This window comes from Erpetoichthys calabaricus, chromosome 1, assembly GCF_900747795.2.
Source record: "Erpetoichthys calabaricus chromosome 1, fErpCal1.3, whole genome shotgun sequence".
Taxonomy (NCBI): domain Eukaryota; kingdom Metazoa; phylum Chordata; class Cladistia; order Polypteriformes; family Polypteridae; genus Erpetoichthys; species Erpetoichthys calabaricus.
The window spans coordinates 67,311,355-67,329,460 of NC_041394.2; the positions used below are offsets into that span (position 1 = coordinate 67,311,355).

Below are 18,106 nucleotides of genomic sequence, written 5' to 3' on the forward strand. Positions count from 1 at the left end.
GACAAAATACATAGGATTGTAAATCAAAACATGAAACACAGTCTCAGTCATTGCTCTATGTATGACATGTGTGAGAAAATATTTAACTTTGCAGGAAAAAAGTTTGCAGGCCATGCACAGCTCACCTCAATTCATGTGACTGTCATTGCTTTTAATATTGGTCCTGCAGTTTCAAAATAATGGTTGTCCACTTAATAACATTTTAGAAACCAGAGAAGCTCTTACTCTATTTTTCCTATAATTTTCTTGAAAAAGTAAAGAGACGCATGAATCCTATAGGAGGAAGCTTAATTAATCCAAGTAAAATCAAACGTATTTGAATATCATTAATAAGATAAAATAAAACACTATATTAGGAGTAATTAATTGCTAGTTTTCAATTAATGTTTCAATTTATAGTATGGCATATTAAGATCTGCTATTTTCTGCAAAATAATTCTGAAAGTTATTAATTAAATCTACAGCTGGGCTCAGTGTATCTACCTTCAAGGAATCAATGCCTGAAGAAACCGTTCAGCTCACTTGTAAAATCAATGGATTCTACCCTGAAGATATTGACATAGAGTGGTACAAAGGTGAAGCAGAACCTGTACCAGCAAAGAGTGGACAACTTCTACTGAATGATGATAACACCTACAAGTTCATCAAGGCTGTGAATATGTTTCATAGAGAAAATAAAGAACCTTTGTTCTACTGCCAAATGACAAATTCCGGGATGCCACAATAACTCATTGTGCCCTCGAATAAAAAAGGTAAGAGTTTTAAACAGATATTCCAAGAAACTTAGAAATGCAACATGTGAAATATTAGGAATGTTTATTCTGTACAAATGATCTGTATGTTATTGTCAGTTCATAAAATGGTTACATGTGAGAGAGAAATTAATGTTCAAAAAGAATTCATTCTTAATATGATTTAAATACTGAAAAAAATGGTTAGGCTAAAACAAAAGAAAGGTAGGAGAGCCATACTGTGCTTCTGTGTGCTCTGATTTATTCATTTAATTGAAATTTTCTTTACCCCAGCAAAGAAAATTCCAAACATTTGAAAGTGTTTCTTATTTTCCTTTCCTAAAAATGTATTGATTAGCTAGGTGTAAAGCTCAAATATGAATTTCAGAATAGTTTAAAGTTCACATCTTCAACAGTTCGACCACAATGATTGAATGCTGCTTCACACACTCACGCAGATGTTAAAACTGACGTCTGTTAGCAACTGGATGCGTTTAGAGTCTTTGCCGGACTACCTTCTCCATGGAGTTTGTTATTTTAGGGAATGGATGCCAGGAAACTGAGCTGTGCACTCAAAAACAGTCAGATTCATCTCATGCTTTAGCAATTAACTGTAAACCCTTTATCTGTTGTTCAGCTGAGCATGCTGGTGATATTCTGATTGCCTTTTGCGTACAATTAAACTAGACAAAATATGAACGGTCATACCAATTATAAGAACTGATGGTTGAAATTTTTGGAACAGATTATTTTCTTAAATAATATGCTACCATGGCTGTCCGTTTGTCTGTCCAGGATTTTAAATCACCTGCAGCTTGCAAACCGTTTGACCTATTGACCTGTAATTTGGTACACATATACTAAGTGATGTCTACTATCCGCTTTTGGGGTGATGATTTTTATTACTCTTTTTATTTTTTTTTATTTTATTGTACAATCAACTCTCAGCAGTGGGTGGCCATGCGGCACGTGCGTATGGGCGCCGTTCTCATCGCTACCACCTTCACTGTCACTTCCCCTACCTCTTCATATCTTAAATCATTCTTGAGGCAGATTGAACACTTAAGTGCCAGCTTAAGTGAAAATAAAAAAAAATGTACTAACTAATTGCAACGTAAAAACTGACTAAATCTGACTTAATCTGAAAAGATGGCAACGGAAGAAGAGAAGAAGAGGGCCGCTAGTGTGGAGAAAAGAAGAGCTGCTCACGAAGCAGCAAGTGCATCAACCTCTGAGCAAACGAATGGTAAACCTACAGAGAGTTTGAAAACTATGAATGCTCAAGTGTATTCAATGCACGCTATCGTGCATTGCGCCGTGACTTGTGAAATATATTTAGTGTTTATGAACTTCAGAGAAACTTTTATTTTTTCATGTAAACGTCTGCTTTAATATCTGAATGCCCCTGTCTGCATAAAGTTTGCCTTTCTCTTTGTGTTTATGTGGCTTTCACTGGTGCTCCAGTCTTTACCCGTATCTATGTGAATTAGTCCCTGAAAAATATGTTATTTTAACTGGCATCATAATGCTAGCCTTTTATCTAAAACTTTAACTAATTTGAATTCTTGATACAAATCGCTGTGCATGCACTACGTGAACAGCTTTGAAGAAAGTCTCAGTGACAAGGGCAACATTCTCGTCTGATGCTGATGTTTTGTTTCCCCAGCTGTGCCCACATGGCCTGGTTAGGAAAAAAGGGGTCCGAAGGCTGCATGACTGGGTGGCGTCCAACAAAACAGCACTCGAATTGTTAAAGCATTGTGACATGTGGCAGTAGCAACAGGGTGTGGTAGCTGCACCCTTTCTGTCATCTTATTCAAATATTATGTACATTTCCTTAATATGAGATACAATTCCAGATGCAACTCTTCTACTTTATCTGTCTGCAGCCAGAAATTAACTCTCTCTCTCTCGTATAAAATATAGATTTATAAATATTATGACTGTTTGAAATGCATCCTGTTCCCTAGCAGCCACTTCAGTTATGGAGAAACTGTCTTTTAAAGAGCATCTAATGCTAAAGAAACGTCAAGTTGTTGGCAGTTGTCAGTTCAGCAGCAGCTCTACCAGGTAAAGGACTTATCATACGTTACTGCGAGTCCTTAAAGCCAGTGTCACTCTCCTGTTGTCCGGTTCTCTCTGTCTCTGACCCAGTCCCAGACTCTGCTGTTTCTCTCTCGAGCCCTCACAAAGAAGACATCTACAGGTTCTTTTAAACTCAAGAATTGGAGTTTCTATAATGGAGACAATTAGGAATTTGTCCTCTTTGCTGTGAATTTGAATTAACGCACCATTACTGAATAAAGGCTGAGTACTGTTCCTGCCAGTGCTGAAATAAATGTTCTCTTTGCTCAGTCCTCTCCTGCCTGTCTTTTGTGCAACTCAGGAGCCTGGACGTGACAATGTGTAGATTTATTTTGCTTTTCTCAATATGTACATATATACAGTAATATTGACAGAATTAAACATACATCTGCTTAATAATTGAAAACCATAAATCAGAGTCACATACTCATTTTTGATTCTACGTGCGGTATACTACACCATAATAGGAGAGTGATATTTGCTTGTGCCTAATGCTATTGTGAAAGAGTTGCTGGCTGTTTCTGATCATATAAAAGAGTTTTTTTGGACTGATGGGTATGATTTTATTACAAGGCATGTGATTTTTGCAAAAGTAAAATGCCTCAGCACTGGAATAATGATAAAAATCAGTAAATATTAAATGTTACTTTCCTCACAGTTCCTTTGTGTAATGCACAGGGGCTTTAAAGCAGTGATTCTGAATCTTTATTCTGGGAGTTTCCACCCCCAAGAATTGAAAACTTTTCAAAGTGCTACCATTTTTTTTTAGTTTTAAAATGTTTAAGTATTGAACTCTTGTTAAGTAAACCCAAAGATGGTATTTCATTATCAGCCAAAAAAAATTTTGTATTTGGAGAATTTGATATGATATTACACATAGCTTTTTCATGTGTGTCTTTCAATTTTTTGTGCAGGTAATTTATTTTAATGAATAATGTTTTTAATGTATAAACAACAGTGTGATTTGATATGGAATAAAAATGATAAAGCCTACAATTTCCATATATTTATTAAAAAAATACATGTGTTTCAGAGCTTAAATTTAATTTCAGTGTATGATTTATAAATAATAATATGATAACCCTGGGCTACCAGATGTATCTTACCTTGTTCTCATACTCAATGTATTCACTTGCAAACTCTGTTTATTAAGTGAAAAATGAGTACTGCTTAATGCCAGGACCAAGAACATAAACATTAATAAGTCATTACCAAGTAAATTGGTGAATACCAGGATATTTCTGGATATTTATTTATACATACTGTTCAAGGCTGCTTTTAAAACAGCACACTTTTCAAATCACATTTGTCAGTAAATTGCTTTTACAGATTTAGTGACGTTAACTGGTTCATAAGTGTGATACTGGATTGAATATTTAAATTAACTCAGATTTCAAATCTCACAAACTGCTGATACTTGCATTTTCACAAATCTCACCCTACTTAACTTAGATTTGTTTTAACTTTATGGCAACATTTTTGAAGAAAATGTATTATTATCATTAAGTCAAACTTGTCACTTAAAGTTTAGTATTATTTCAGTATTCCTCTAAAAAAACTTCTTATTGTTGTTTTCCAGTTGCCACACATCACTGATCAGAATTTCTTATAACTTATGCCTGTGCATTTATCCAAAATATGCCACTTCATTTGACAACAATAGTTATTCATAACTAGAAGCTGTGTCCCACTTTCTCCTATTCCATTCAAATATTTGTTGTTTGTTAGTTATTATAGCACTGAACATTGGTCTGATTGCAAAAACACCACACAATGATATAAATGCACTGTTCTCTGATTTGATTTTCAGCAGTTAAGTACAAGAGGTGTTCAGTCTCTCCCTGTGCATTCCCTGTGCAGTGAGAGAGAGAGAGTGAGCGAGTGAGCGAGAGAGATTGAGAGAGAGAGCGAGCGAGAGAGAGAGAGCACGAGTGAGAGAGAGAGAGAGAGAGAGAGAGGGCTGGCCACATAAGGCCGAGAAGGCAGTTAAAGAATGCACCGGGCTTGTTTTTAGAGAGACTGATTCCAGCATTGTTTTAACCTCGTTGTATTTAATGAAGACTTTTTTCTATTGGATTTTAACTTCCACTTCACTTCTGTTTACAGCGATCAGTTCGTAGCGTGCATTGTTGCAATGTTACTTTTCTTGGATTTTTATTAAATTATGGATTTTTCAAATGTTTATTTATTTCCCTGTGCTTAAAACTCATTATAAAAAAGTGTTTACAGCGAGCGGTTCGTAAGGCTGTAGCGTGAATTCTTGCAATGTTACTTTTCTCTGTTCAAGGTTTTCTCAGTGTTATTCAATGTTTTTACATTTAGTTTACTATTATGTTATGCATTCTATGGTATAACTAACTATTTTTGTGCTTACAAATCTTTAAAAAAATATATTTATATACAGTTCATACGGTCTGGAACGGATTAATTGTATTTACATACAATCCTATGGAGGAAATTACTTTGGGTCACGACCAAATCGGGTTGCGACCAGAGTTTTGGAACAAATTACGGTCGTGACCCGAGGTTCCACTGTACTATGTTTTAGCAGCCCTGCTAGCTACACGTTATGGTTATGTAGCACAGTACATGTCAGACTGAACTGGATTAGTTGGTTATAAAACGGATGGGGCGTTGGATGCACAACTGTAGCCACATTCATTACAATCAGAGGATGAATGCAAAGCTCCTTTCATTTCTCAGCGCTATATATGGTGCTATATTACAGGCGATTAAGCTGGCCGTCACTTCAGATCTCTCATCCAAATGTTCAGACGCTGCAAGTTAAAACTACTGCTAAAGTGACAGTTGATTGGTCAGGAGCTTATAAGAATCTAGTATTTCTTTATTTCTGAACCAATTCAATAAATTGATAAAATGTTAATAATGAAAGCATTTTTTATCTTGAAAAAGCAGCAAGATTTTTTCCTTCTTTACGTGTAACTGGTACTGGTTCTGTTTGTCTCTCTCTGCTCCCCCCTTGTGCTTGCAGCTCCCTACTTTAATATTTTGCTTCTTCAGGTACCACCCCGTAACTCCTCAGTATGCATACCACAGATTGAGAGCCACTGCTATAAAGGAAGCTCTCCGTTGAGTATTCCTCAAATCTTAACAATTTTATATAGCAACCTCCTGATCTTTTTATTATTAAACCTGCTTAATCCAGTGCAGTTTTATAGAAGCAGTAACAGGAAAACATATCACAAACAATTAAAACATATCTTTTTAATGAGCGTCAGCTATTCTTCACATTATTTGGAATGCTTCCACCTCATTTTAGATGTATTTCAGATATTACCAAAAAAAAGAATGGTGGGTGTTGTTCGCATACTAAGGTGTTGACACATAAATTCTTCTGTGTCATGTTATGGGTGGTAATTAGCTCAGATCATGCTCAGCAGGTTCTTTTATGAACCTAAATTACAGAGTCTTTCCATTTAGAACTAAAATTTTTCAAATTTGATAGTAGATTTCTGGTTCTAGAGTGCGCTGTTAACTGCAGGTTTTCAAATGAGTTTCTTAATTAGAACGAAATTGTTAACAAAAAATATTTTTTCTTTAGATTTCTTGATCCTGTTTTCTTCTAGAAACATCGACCAGTGTCCATTTTCCTTTCCTGAGAAAAATATCAACATTTCTAATTAACCACCATTGGCTACAATCATTTAATCTTCAGCATTTTTTCTAAATATATGATTAGTACATTAAAAAGTCTTTTTCACATTTACTGGTGTAACAAACATCTTCTTTTTTACTTGACCTCAGTGTTATTTGTTGGTTAAGTAAAAAGAAATAACATATTTGAATAAAAACAGGGTTTAGGAAAATATGAAGTATTTTGGGCATCATGAAGAAATAAAGCTATATTCACTCCTATATTATCTTACCTATGAAAACCTTTTGTTCAGTTTAACAAAGAAGTCTAACCAATGTTTTGAAGAATATGTTTGTAAAGTGGATGCTAACACACAAGCGTTGCAGTAACAATAAAGCGATGCTTCCTTGGAACAATGAGTTTCCAGTTCTTGGGCCACTGTGAATGGTAAACACAGGTGGGCAAGATTACAGAAATTAAATGTAGGAAAGGACAATAGAAACAATATCACAAAGGTGGAATCTGGAAGCACTTTCAAGTTGCTAAAGTGTTTACAACTTTTGGAAATATTATGCATTAATTTACAATGTTGAGATGAGGAATGTGGTCACATTTTCTTGCATTTGCAAGGCTGCAAATGGTCAGCAACAACACTGAAATGGGCAGTGGCATTCAAGTGATGAATGACTGATATTAATGGGCACAAAGTGTGCTAAGAAAGCATTCCCCACACCATTACGCCACCACTACCATCCAGGACAGTTCACTCAAGGCAGATTGGGGTCATGGGTTCAAGATGTTGGCATCAAATTTTGACCCTACCACCAGTCTTCACCTTTCCAGGTTTGGTAAGAGTGCCCCCACTGCAGGCTCAGTCTTCTCTTCTTGGCTGACCGGAGTGGTCTTCTTCTGTTTTAGGTTTAGTGTTATTATTTCTGAGATGCTTTTCTGCTCACCACAGTTGAACAGAGTGGTTATCTGAGTTACCATAGCCTTTCTGTCAGCTCAGACTAGTCTGGCTATTCTCTTATGACCTCTCTCATTAACAAGGCATTCCCGTCTGCAGAACTGCCATTCATAGGAAGTTTTAATATTGTTCACACCATTCTGTGTAAACTCTAGAGACTGCTGTGTCTGAAAATCCCAACAGATCAGCAGTTACATTACATCTGGAACAAACAATCATGCCATACTTGAAATTAACAAGATCACATTCATCCCTCTTCTGGTGTTTGATGTAAAAATTAACTGTATATATTAACTGCATGATCTTATGTATTGTGTTGGTTCCATATGATTGGATAAATAGACAATTGCATGAATAATTGAGTGTACAGATATTCCTAATAATTTGATCAGTGAGTGTATATCAATGTTTGCATGGCACTTTGCCTTTAGAATTTTTTACAGAGTGCTGGACGAGAAGAACACTTTATGTACATTCAGAGAGAGCTGAGGTGGACACTCACTTTCTATATAACACACATTTCCTCCGACTGGGTGTGATTTAATCCAATATAAAACTGTGCCCTGTACTCCGCTTACCTCAGTGCAGGGTTTGGCTTTGCCCCAACTTTCTGTCTGATGCCTTTGATGCCTCAGTAGGCCCTCATCCTCTCATTGCTCTCTTTGGATATCTCTTGCTCAGCATTTAAACTATAAATAGATGAATGCATACACCATGTGAATTTTTCTTTATTTCCAGGAAAAAAAATATTTTCTAGTTTTTCCTTGGTGTTACATCAATACATTTAGCAATATAAATAATCAGTTGACAAAAAAATACAAAGTTGCATGTCACAATAGCTAATGAAAATGTGATACACTTCACACAATTAAAACAATATAAAGACATACAGAATTGCCTGGAGTCTATACATCTTGAAAGGTAGGCATAGTCTAGGTCAGACAGAAGTAGCTGGATAACCAGGAGGGGTGAAGGTGAATCAGACGTTATGACTGAACAGATTGACTGTCATAGAAAAGACACCATTGACATATTGAGCGATTCTTGATTTGAAAGACCTGTGATGTTTCCCTGATAATAACTGAAGGAAACGGTTACACAGATCAGTGCGGCTTTCATAAAACAACTTTTCATGGTGATAGAGTAAAATCATATGATATTAGGAATTACTTATTAGTTATGATTTCACCCCAGTTCAGACTGTAATTGTAATGCCCAGGTACTGAAATGATTCCAGCCTATTGATGGTGGCACTATTCATAACCAGGATTGTATAAGGAGGGGGATGTCCCCTAAAACCCACAATCTTTCTTTAACATTTTTCATAGTACTCAAATCCATATTGTTCAGTACACAACATCTGTCCCTTCTATTTGATGTGGTATTTTATCCCAATGAGTTTTCTGGCCAATCACGGTGATATCCACAGTAACTTTCACTTTTAGTGGTACGCCACTAGAGGTGTAGACATTGCTGTGGATGGTGAAAAGAAAAGAACGACTTTTAAGATGGCAGGGTCTGTGACTGATCTTAACAGAACTTTGCTATCTATTACCTATTTGATATTTACTCCAAGACCTCAATCCACATCACAGCACATCTTGTGATTGTTTTTATCTCTTTACATCTTGTTTAATAAAATAGACTCTTCACTTACACACAGGTATACACATAAACATCTCCTTTAATTGAAAATCCAGGTATCTTGATGGTATGCTGATTGAATATTTTAGCAGAAAAAGTGTGTTAAGTCTTGCAATTGTTACTTTTGTATGTTATAAAGTATTTCCTGTGCTTTGCCATAACAATTAACAAGTCTCAGCGTCAACATGTCAGAATAAGTGGTGCTGATTTGAAACTCAGCTGTTCCTTAGTAGCAAACTGTTTATATGTGCACCCAACAATAAAACAAAATAATATTTTCTTTATGGAGAAATTAGTGTGAAATCCAAATATCTCAACATTAGGAGAAAATATTCTATTTAATACTATATACTATTTATAGAGCCTTGCAATGAAGAAGCATGATACAAGGATATAAAAATAGAAAGAACTTGTACCAGAACAAAATTTATCTCAACATGATAATGACAGAAATGGTGATGATTACTTAATAATTTTAAGAATGGTTACATGAGAGCAGAGAAATTGATAATTATCAGAGATGTATTGCAGATGATGGACAGGACACTTGCATTTCAGCCAGCAATGAGAAAAGGCTTCACATAAATGTTTGCTTTCTTACCTGAACCCGTTATATAAATATACCCAGGGAATACCAGGTATTTCAGCTGGTATTTAATAAAAGACACTGTGACCAGTAGGGGGCATTGCAACACCCTAAACCCAAGACACAACCTCGCCAACACAAGTACCTATTGTTATGGGCTTTGTGTTCAATGCAACAAAGTCTTCCTCTTTCTCTTCTTCTCCTCCACTCCTCCCAGGCGAGCGTTGTTCATCCTCCACTCCTGACTCCAACTTGCCTGGATGAAGTCGAGCAGCTTCTTTTATCTATGACCCAGGAGCACTTCCATTGTTAGGGCATAGCCCACTGGATGCACTTCTGGATTAAATGGAAGTCCCTGAAAGTAGGGATTGTGAATCCTGGAGTACCCCATGGAACTGAACAGAGCTGTACCTTGGAAGACAGGTCCCAGCATTCCCTGCGGGTGTCCGTGTGGGAATACTAATCCAGGGATGCTGCCATCTAACACATTGTGGGAGAAAGTACTGTTATGTTGTGGTCTCCTCTGGTCCTTCCACTGTATTGGTCTCCTGGCTGGGTAACAGTTCCTGTACCCTAGCGACTGGAAAGCCTCTCCACTCATTTTCCTTTATTATGGCATCCTGGCCAGGCAAGGAATCATCCTCCACCCCATTTGGGACACCAGTCCACCCACTGTGGTACTCACAGCAGGCTGACATAGAATGAAGCCATTGTCTGTCCTTACACTATTTATGGAAGTAGAGCCCTCCAAAGAAATTGATCAAATATACCACTAGTAATTTATTCACATAATAAAATACAAACAGAGTATTACTGTTAACCTGCAACAGACTGGCACCCTGCCCAGGCATTATTCCTGCCTTGTGCCCTACGCCTTCTGGGATGGGCTCCAGCCCCCGTGACCCTGTTCAGGTTTAGATAATGGCATTGTTGTAAGCCAGGTAGTCTGAGCAATATTTTACAGAGAATTTTACATTTACTTTCAAGAAATCTTTTTGTCTTTTGTTAATATGCCACCTTTTCTTTTATTCATTTATTTCAGGGTATAATTTTTCATTTCTTTTTTTTGGCAGGATAAAAATCAAGCAAAGTCAAGAGATCAGTCCTATTTTAATCAAACCTTTGAACTACACAATGGATCAACGAGGTTCAAGGCCAGAAAACAATCAGTGGGAAACAAATTATGGGAGCTGTTGGGTGGTCTTATGAGCAAAGATGTCTGTCCATCTGATCTTCTGTAAGAGGAGTCTTCATAAATATTTTTCCTTCATTCTAAGTACAGTGTTCATATTTCATTGTAAGGCAATAGGTCACCAATCACACACTTATTGGAAATTGCAAAGTCAAATTAGAAGTGAACATTTTTAAAGGTTTTTTTGACTAATCATGGACACCTTCTTTTGAAGAGATTTGTATAATTTGGTTAGCTCAGTTACAGTCTAATCTAATTGTATCTGCATCTCAGTAAATATTAACAATGATTATGTTAAAAATCAAAATGTTAGTAAAAGGAGCTTAAAAGTAAAGAACACTTTAGAAACAACTTGTAGAGTATAGAGAGAGCAAAGGGAAACTGTCTACTGACTCGATTTCTTGAAATATCAATCTACTTAAATCATTTAATAAATTTGTTTGCATTCATGAAGTGTGGAAGAGTGTTTCTGTGATGTTGCCTTTCCTGTTTGGGAAATAATTATAACAATTTGGTGAACTTCAAAGTACTTTCTTCTTTTACTTTTAATTGTTTCACTGGGCAGGTTCTAGACAGACATATATGAGGGGGCAGACAGAAATGTGAAGGGGGCACATGGTAGCGATGGAGGCGGGAAAGGGCTGGGGTGGTGGTGGTGGTGGGGGTGCTCTGGATAACTGTTTTTGTCATGTAATTGGATTGCACTTTGTCAGGCCTCTACCCTAAGACCTGTCCAACTTGGGTGTCCCACCTGAAGGCTAAGCTTCTGCTGGTGTAGCTCTTAGGGTCACTGAGGCACGCAAACCCCCTGACCACGATACGGTGGCAATCCCTCAGGAGGAAAACTGAAAAATAAAACAACAAAAAATAAAATAAAATATTCCTCATCAGATTATAACAACTGTAAGAGCCAATTTTAGAAAGTTAAAGTTTTGAGTTAAACTCATATTAATGTTTGCTTTATTTGAATAGAACATAATTTCTTCTATAGTCATAGACAATGGTATAGTCTTTTTTTTCCCTATAAGTTAGTAAGAGATAGAATCTTCTTGCTATAATTGAGAAACAGTGTGATATTAAGTTTAGTTGTGTTTAGAACAGGTCCCAGTAAAGAGGGATTTGATAAATCCATTTTAAGTTTAGAAATGGGATAAGCATACAGTTTTCTGACCGTTTTGAAATAGTTCAGAAATTATAAGTGACTAGTAACGATTTAAGATGTTACAAGATTAAGCTTAGAACTAAATTTTTCTTATTATAATTTTTTTAATTTTTTTTTGCTATTTTAATTTTTCTTCCTTTATTTTTGTGTGAACTGTTTTACTTTTAAAATTTAACTAAACTTTTAAAAACGAAGAAGTCTGTTGAATCATTTTTGCGCGTCAGGCCTTTGCTGAATCCCATTTTTTGAGTTTGAGCTGCAGAACTTTAGAAACTTTGGGAAAACGCAGCTACATTTTCGTCAGAAAACTAGCCATCTTAAGGCCTTGAAACTGGAATCTACCATCTGAAGATAGAGGACGCTTCTTCTCCTGAACTTGTCAACGAAAGAAAAAGAACTGAGTCATTCGAGGTACTGTGCTGTTACCTTCTACCTATGCGTAATTGTAAATGAAAGCAAGGTCGCCGTACCTGAACTTGAAGATTTTAAGAGACTGTGATATTGTAAAAGACTTTGTGGATGATACCTTTTGCTTTTGCCTGAGTTTTGAAGCCTCTCTATAAGGAAGTAACTGCTTTGTTGGAACGTACCGATTGTGACGATTGTTGCTGAGATGAGAAACAGATGTCAGTCATTTGAGCTGTTGTCATGGCAATGTCTAAGCATAACTCCAGTGAAATTAGTAGTGAATTGAGTACAGACTCGAAGCCAGAAAATATAATCAGAGATCTTAAAGGTCATATAAGTCAGAGGAAAGATAAACTTTCTGTGCTTATAGCTGAAATAGAAAGTCTTAAAGATACTACAGAAAATCATTCAGAAGTAGCTAAAAGACTTGAAAATTTTTGCGAGACGCACAGTGAGATAGAAGAGTTGAATCAAAGGCTAATATCAATGCTGAGTAAAGAAGGCGCGATTAAGAAACAGAAAACGACATTCGCTGAAAGCTCTAAGAATTGGAACGAATTTATTTCTGTTACAAAGCTATGGCTGAAAGATGCTAATAGACTGTTAACACATAAATCCGACGAACAGCTAGTTAACAAATTCGAAGAGATGCAATTGCAAGAACAGGATAGTTCAAAGTCAAAGGTGCGAAAGACTTCTCCGCAGTTAAAGCGCGCTTTGGACTCTTTAGCCCAGAAAAGCGCTGCAGCAGCGTCATCACCTTCTTCGGCAGTGTTGGTTGAACAATCGACACTCGATAGAATCCTACGAAGGTTGGATGAACTCGAGTCAGAAAGGCAGGAGCGACCAGTAATTATCTCAGAGGCCCGTTTGCAGACTTACAAACAAGATCTCGTTGATGTGCTAGCGCAGAATCAAATCGAATATCAGAAGAATCAAATTGAATGTCAAAAAAATCAAACCGAAAGCCAAAAGGCAGTTGTCGAAGCTACAAGGCTGTTAGCTCACCACTGGGAGAAACAAGATAAACCCCCAGTGCCACGTACAGAAGTACCAATATTTAATGGTGATCCTCTGACATATTCATCATTCATTAGGGCCTTTGATTATGCTGTAGACAAGGAGTTTGAAAATGAACAAGATAAACTGCATTTTTTAGAACAATACACTAGAGGTCGCCCTCAAGAGCTCATTCAATCCTGTATCGGACTTGCGCCAAAGGAAGGTTATCAAAAGGCACTACAATTGCTCAAAACCTACTATGGAGATGTCAGGCAGATATATAGAGCACACATTAAAAAAATTATGAACTGGCCTCAGATAAAGTCAGCAGAAGATGGGGGAGCATTAGTAGATTTAGCTCTCTCTCTCTCGGTCGTTGCATGAATGCAGCACCTACTTCAGGAGGAAAACAGAACGAATTCGATATAGGAGAAAATCTACATATTGTCGTCTCAAAGCTCCCATATGAACTGAAACGAGAGTGGTTATCACTAGCCTGCAGCACTGAGAGAGAAGAAAAAAGAGATGTAAAATTTGATGATTTAATAAATTTCTTACACACACAAGTAAAATTTGATGATTTAATAAATTTCTTACACACACAAGCTCAGAATGCCTCTCATTCAATACATAGCACAGCTACGCAAAGTTACACCTACGTAGAAAAAAGAGAGGAACGACAAAGGAAAACCTTGAATGAACATTAGTCAAAAAAAGGGAAGTACTTTCGCTACAAACATCATTGAAACTGAAGAAAAAGAAACTCCAGACACCCTAATCAAGAGGTCCTCCACAGACACTTATGCCTTTAAAATGCCTTGTGTATTTTGCAGTGGTCAACATATCCTTGCTGAATGTAGTAAAATCAAAGAACTGCCACATAAAGAAAGAATTAACTTTTTAAAATCTAAAGGTTTATGTTTTCGCTGTCTCAAACAGGGGCACCTTAGTAAGAATTGTAAAGAAAGAATGAAATGTCAGACATGTTCTTTCCAGCACCCAGACATCCTGCATATCAAAAAAGATTCCGGGGCAACATCTATATCTACAGCTAGTGTGGCGACATCTACTGAAGGGGAAACAGAGACTGGAACTTGTGCCTTTACTGGGGCCGGAGAAGAATGTGCATTACTAGTAGTTCCTGTCAAGGTAAAATCTAAGAAAGGCGAAAGGTATGTAGAAACATATGCCTTTATAGACCAAGGCAGTACAGTAACAATTTGCACTGAAAGGCTCCAGAAACAATTAAACCTTCAAGGGAGAAGAACACAAGTATTTCTCAAAACTATGAATAACTATGATGATGATTCAAAAGTGCTAACACAAAGTTCTGTCTTATCAGATTTAAAAGTCTGTGGTCTCAATGATGATAAATATATTGATTTGCCAAAGGTCTTTACACAGGTCTCCATTCCATTGGACAGAGAAAATATTCCACTACAAGAAGATATCGATAAGTGGGCATATCTTAAAGAGGTACGTCTATCTCATATTGACTCTGAAGTTGATCTTTTAATAGGAATTAACTATCCAGAAATCCTCGAGCAGTCACGGTTCATACCTAGTCAAGGAGGTGGACCCTATGCTACGAAGATTGCACTTGGATGGGTAGTCGGCGAACCATACAAAGAGATAGATGACCTCACAAAACAAAGTGGTAAGATGCCCAAACATTCAACCAATCGTGTGTCAATAACAGAGATTGAGGATATGTTGCTGCAACAGTATAACACAGATTTTCCAGAACACAGCTGTGAAGAAAAGGAGGAGATGTCACAGGAGGACATCAAGTTCATGCGCATAGCCTCAGAATCTGCAAGTCTGGTAGGTGGCCATTATTGTTTAAATTTGCCTTTGAAGGATGAAACACTGAAAATGCCAAACAATCGCTGTATTGCTGAACAGCGTACTATAGGACTCAAAAGAAAACTGAGCAAAAATTCAGGTTTCCACGGAGACTATAAAGCCTTCATGAAAGACATTATAGACAAGGGTTATGCTGTTAAGGTACCTAAAGAAAATCTAAATTGCAATGAAGGCAGAGTGTGGTACATTCCACATCACGGTGTGTATCACCCAAAGAAAAATAAAATTCGAGTAGTCTTTGACTGCACAGCCACCTACCAGGGAATCTCACTTAATGAGCAATTATTAAAAGGCCCCGACCTAACTAACACACTCACTGGCGTCCTTACAAGATTCAGAAAGGAGCCAGTAGCACTAATGGCAGACATTAAGTCAATGTTCTACCAAGTTAAAGTACCAGATAGAGACACTGATCTTTTACGTTTTTTTATGGTGGCCTGAAGGTAATCTAAGTAAAGACCTTGAAGAATATAAAATGACAGTACATCTTTTTGGTGCTACTTCTTCACCCAGTTGTGCTTCTTATGCTTTGCGTAGAACAGCCGAAGACTCCAGAGATACATTTCCTGAGGAAGCTGTTAACACCGTTCTCCATAACTTCTACATGGATGACTGCTTAAGGTCAGTGACAACAGAGGAACAAGCAATAAAGCTGGCAAAGGACCTCCAAGCTCTATGCCTCAAAGGGGGTTTTCACTTGACTAAGTGGGTGAGTAACAACAGAGAAGTTTTATTGTCTATACCAGAAGAAGACAGAGCTCATGAACAAAAGGACTTAGACTTGAGCCACAGTCTCCTTCCCACAGAGCGTGCCCTGGGTGTCCAGTGGTGCACACAAACGGACAGTTTCAAATTTCAGATTAAGTTACAAAACAAGCCCGCTACAAGGCGTGGTATTCTGTCTGTTGTTAGCTCAGTTTATGATCCACTTGGTTTTCTAGCACCCGCCTTACTGCCAGCAAAACTTATTCTAAGAGACTTATGCAAAGAGAAATTTGGGTGGGACGAAGAAGTAGAACTCAAACACATTCAGAAATGGAAAAAATGAATGGATGATTTGCAGTTACTTACAGACTATAAATTGAACAGATGCTTCAAACCTACGGGGTTTGGAACCATAAAGACAGCACAAATGCACCATTTTGCAGATGCTAGTGAAGATGGATATGGCACTGTCACTTACCTTGTCTTAACCAATGAAGAGGGCAAAAAGCATTGTTCATTCCTGATGGGCAAGTCAAGAGTTGCACCATTGAAGCATGTCACGATTCCAAGATTGGAGCTGACTGCAGCCGTTGTGCCAGTTAAAATAGACAAAATGCTTAAAGGTGAGCTACAAATGCCCTTAGAAGAATCTACATTTTGGACTGACAGCACCACGGTTCTAAAATACATTTCAAATGAAAGCACTCGGTTCAAGACCTTTGTTGCCAACAGAATCTCCGTGATCAGAGATCATTCACAGCCTTCACAATGGAAGTATGTCATATCTGCTCTTAACCCGGCTGATCAAGCATCCATGGGGCTAAGCATAGAAAACTTTCTCAAAAGCACCACATGGTCACAAGGTCCAGGTTTCTTATTGAAGCCTGAAAAGGAGTGGCCAAAAAGACCAGATCAACTGAATGATCCACTCATTGAAGATGATCCAGAAGTTAAAACCTGTGCAGTTAACGTGACAAAAATAGAGGACGCAACCGAGCCTATCAACAAACTAATCACTTATTTTTCAGATTGGCATCGCTTGAAGAAAGCAGTGGCTTGGTTCCTCAAGTTTAAAGACTTAATGCTGAACATAAGAAATGAAAGAAAAACATTCCAACTAGAAGTCAGTCAGACTAAAAGTAATCCAGAAGAACAAAAATCACTCATTGCAAAGCACATGAAAAAGTATAAACTGACTCTAAAAACAAATCCAATTTCTCTAGACGATTTAGTTAAAGCCAAAACAGAGCTTATCCACCTCAGTCAACAGCAAGAATTTCCAGAGGAATTACAGGCTTTAAAGAAAAAGACTTGTGTTAAAAAGAACAGTCAAATCTATAAACTTGACCCGATCATACAAGATGGAATACTGAGAGTTGGAGGAAGACTCTGCAAAGCTGCAATGCCTGAAGAAGCTAAACATTCTGCAATTCTACACAAGCATTCACATGTTGCTTCTCTAATATTGCAGCACATTCATAAACGAATTGGACATTGTGGGCGCAATTATGTGCTCGCACAGCTACGCCAGAAATACTGGATACCTCAAGCAAACTCAGCTATCAGAAAAATAATTTCAAAGTGCACAACGTGCAGAAGATACAACGCACAAGTAGGTGAACAAAAAATGGCAGATTTGCCAGAAGATCGCCTAGCACCAAGCCAACCACCGTTTACAAATGTTGGAGTTGATTATTTTGGCCCCTTCCTAGTCAAAAGAGGAAGAAGCCTAGTCAAGAGGTACGGAGTAATCTTCACATGTTTAACAACCAGAGCTGCACACATAGAGATCGCACATAGCTTAGACACTGATTCTTGTATCCAAGCCATACTCTGATTTACCGATAGAAGAGGGCAAGTTAAAATCATGCGCTCAGACAATGGAACAAATTTTGTAGGAGCAGAAAGAGAGCTACGAGAAGCTATCAAAAAGCTGGAACACAAAAAAATCAGTGATGCTATGATGCAAGAACAAATCAAATGGATTTTCAATCCACCATCAGCTTCTCATCAAGGTGGAGTGTGGGAAAGACAAATAAGGAGCATAAGAAAGATCTTAAATTCAACACTAAACCAACAAACACTTGATGATGAAAACCTTCCTACAATGATGTGTAGAGTGGAATCAATACTCAATAATAGACCCCTTACAAAGACATCAGA

General features: G+C 37.4%; 1 protein-coding gene across 4 annotated transcripts in view; it reads left to right on the top strand.

Moving 5' to 3' along the window:
* Nucleotides 1-11,249, top strand: part of LOC114669385 (T-cell surface glycoprotein CD1b-3-like) — an 86,550-nt gene extending 75,301 nt beyond the window's left edge. For 3 of the 4 annotated variants that reach the window (XR_007936143.1, XR_007936142.1, XR_007936141.1), the window contains exons 2-3: nt 465-752; nt 10,682-11,249. Coding sequence is in view for 1 of the 4 variants with exons in the window: in XM_051933182.1 (XP_051789142.1) it covers nt 10,682-10,686 (5 nt within the window). In the remaining 3 variants the exon portion in view is untranslated. The remainder of the gene's footprint in view (nt 1-464; nt 753-10,681) is intronic. The other variant, XM_051933182.1, reaches the window with a different exon arrangement.
* Nucleotides 11,250-18,106: the final 6,857 nt, after the last annotated feature.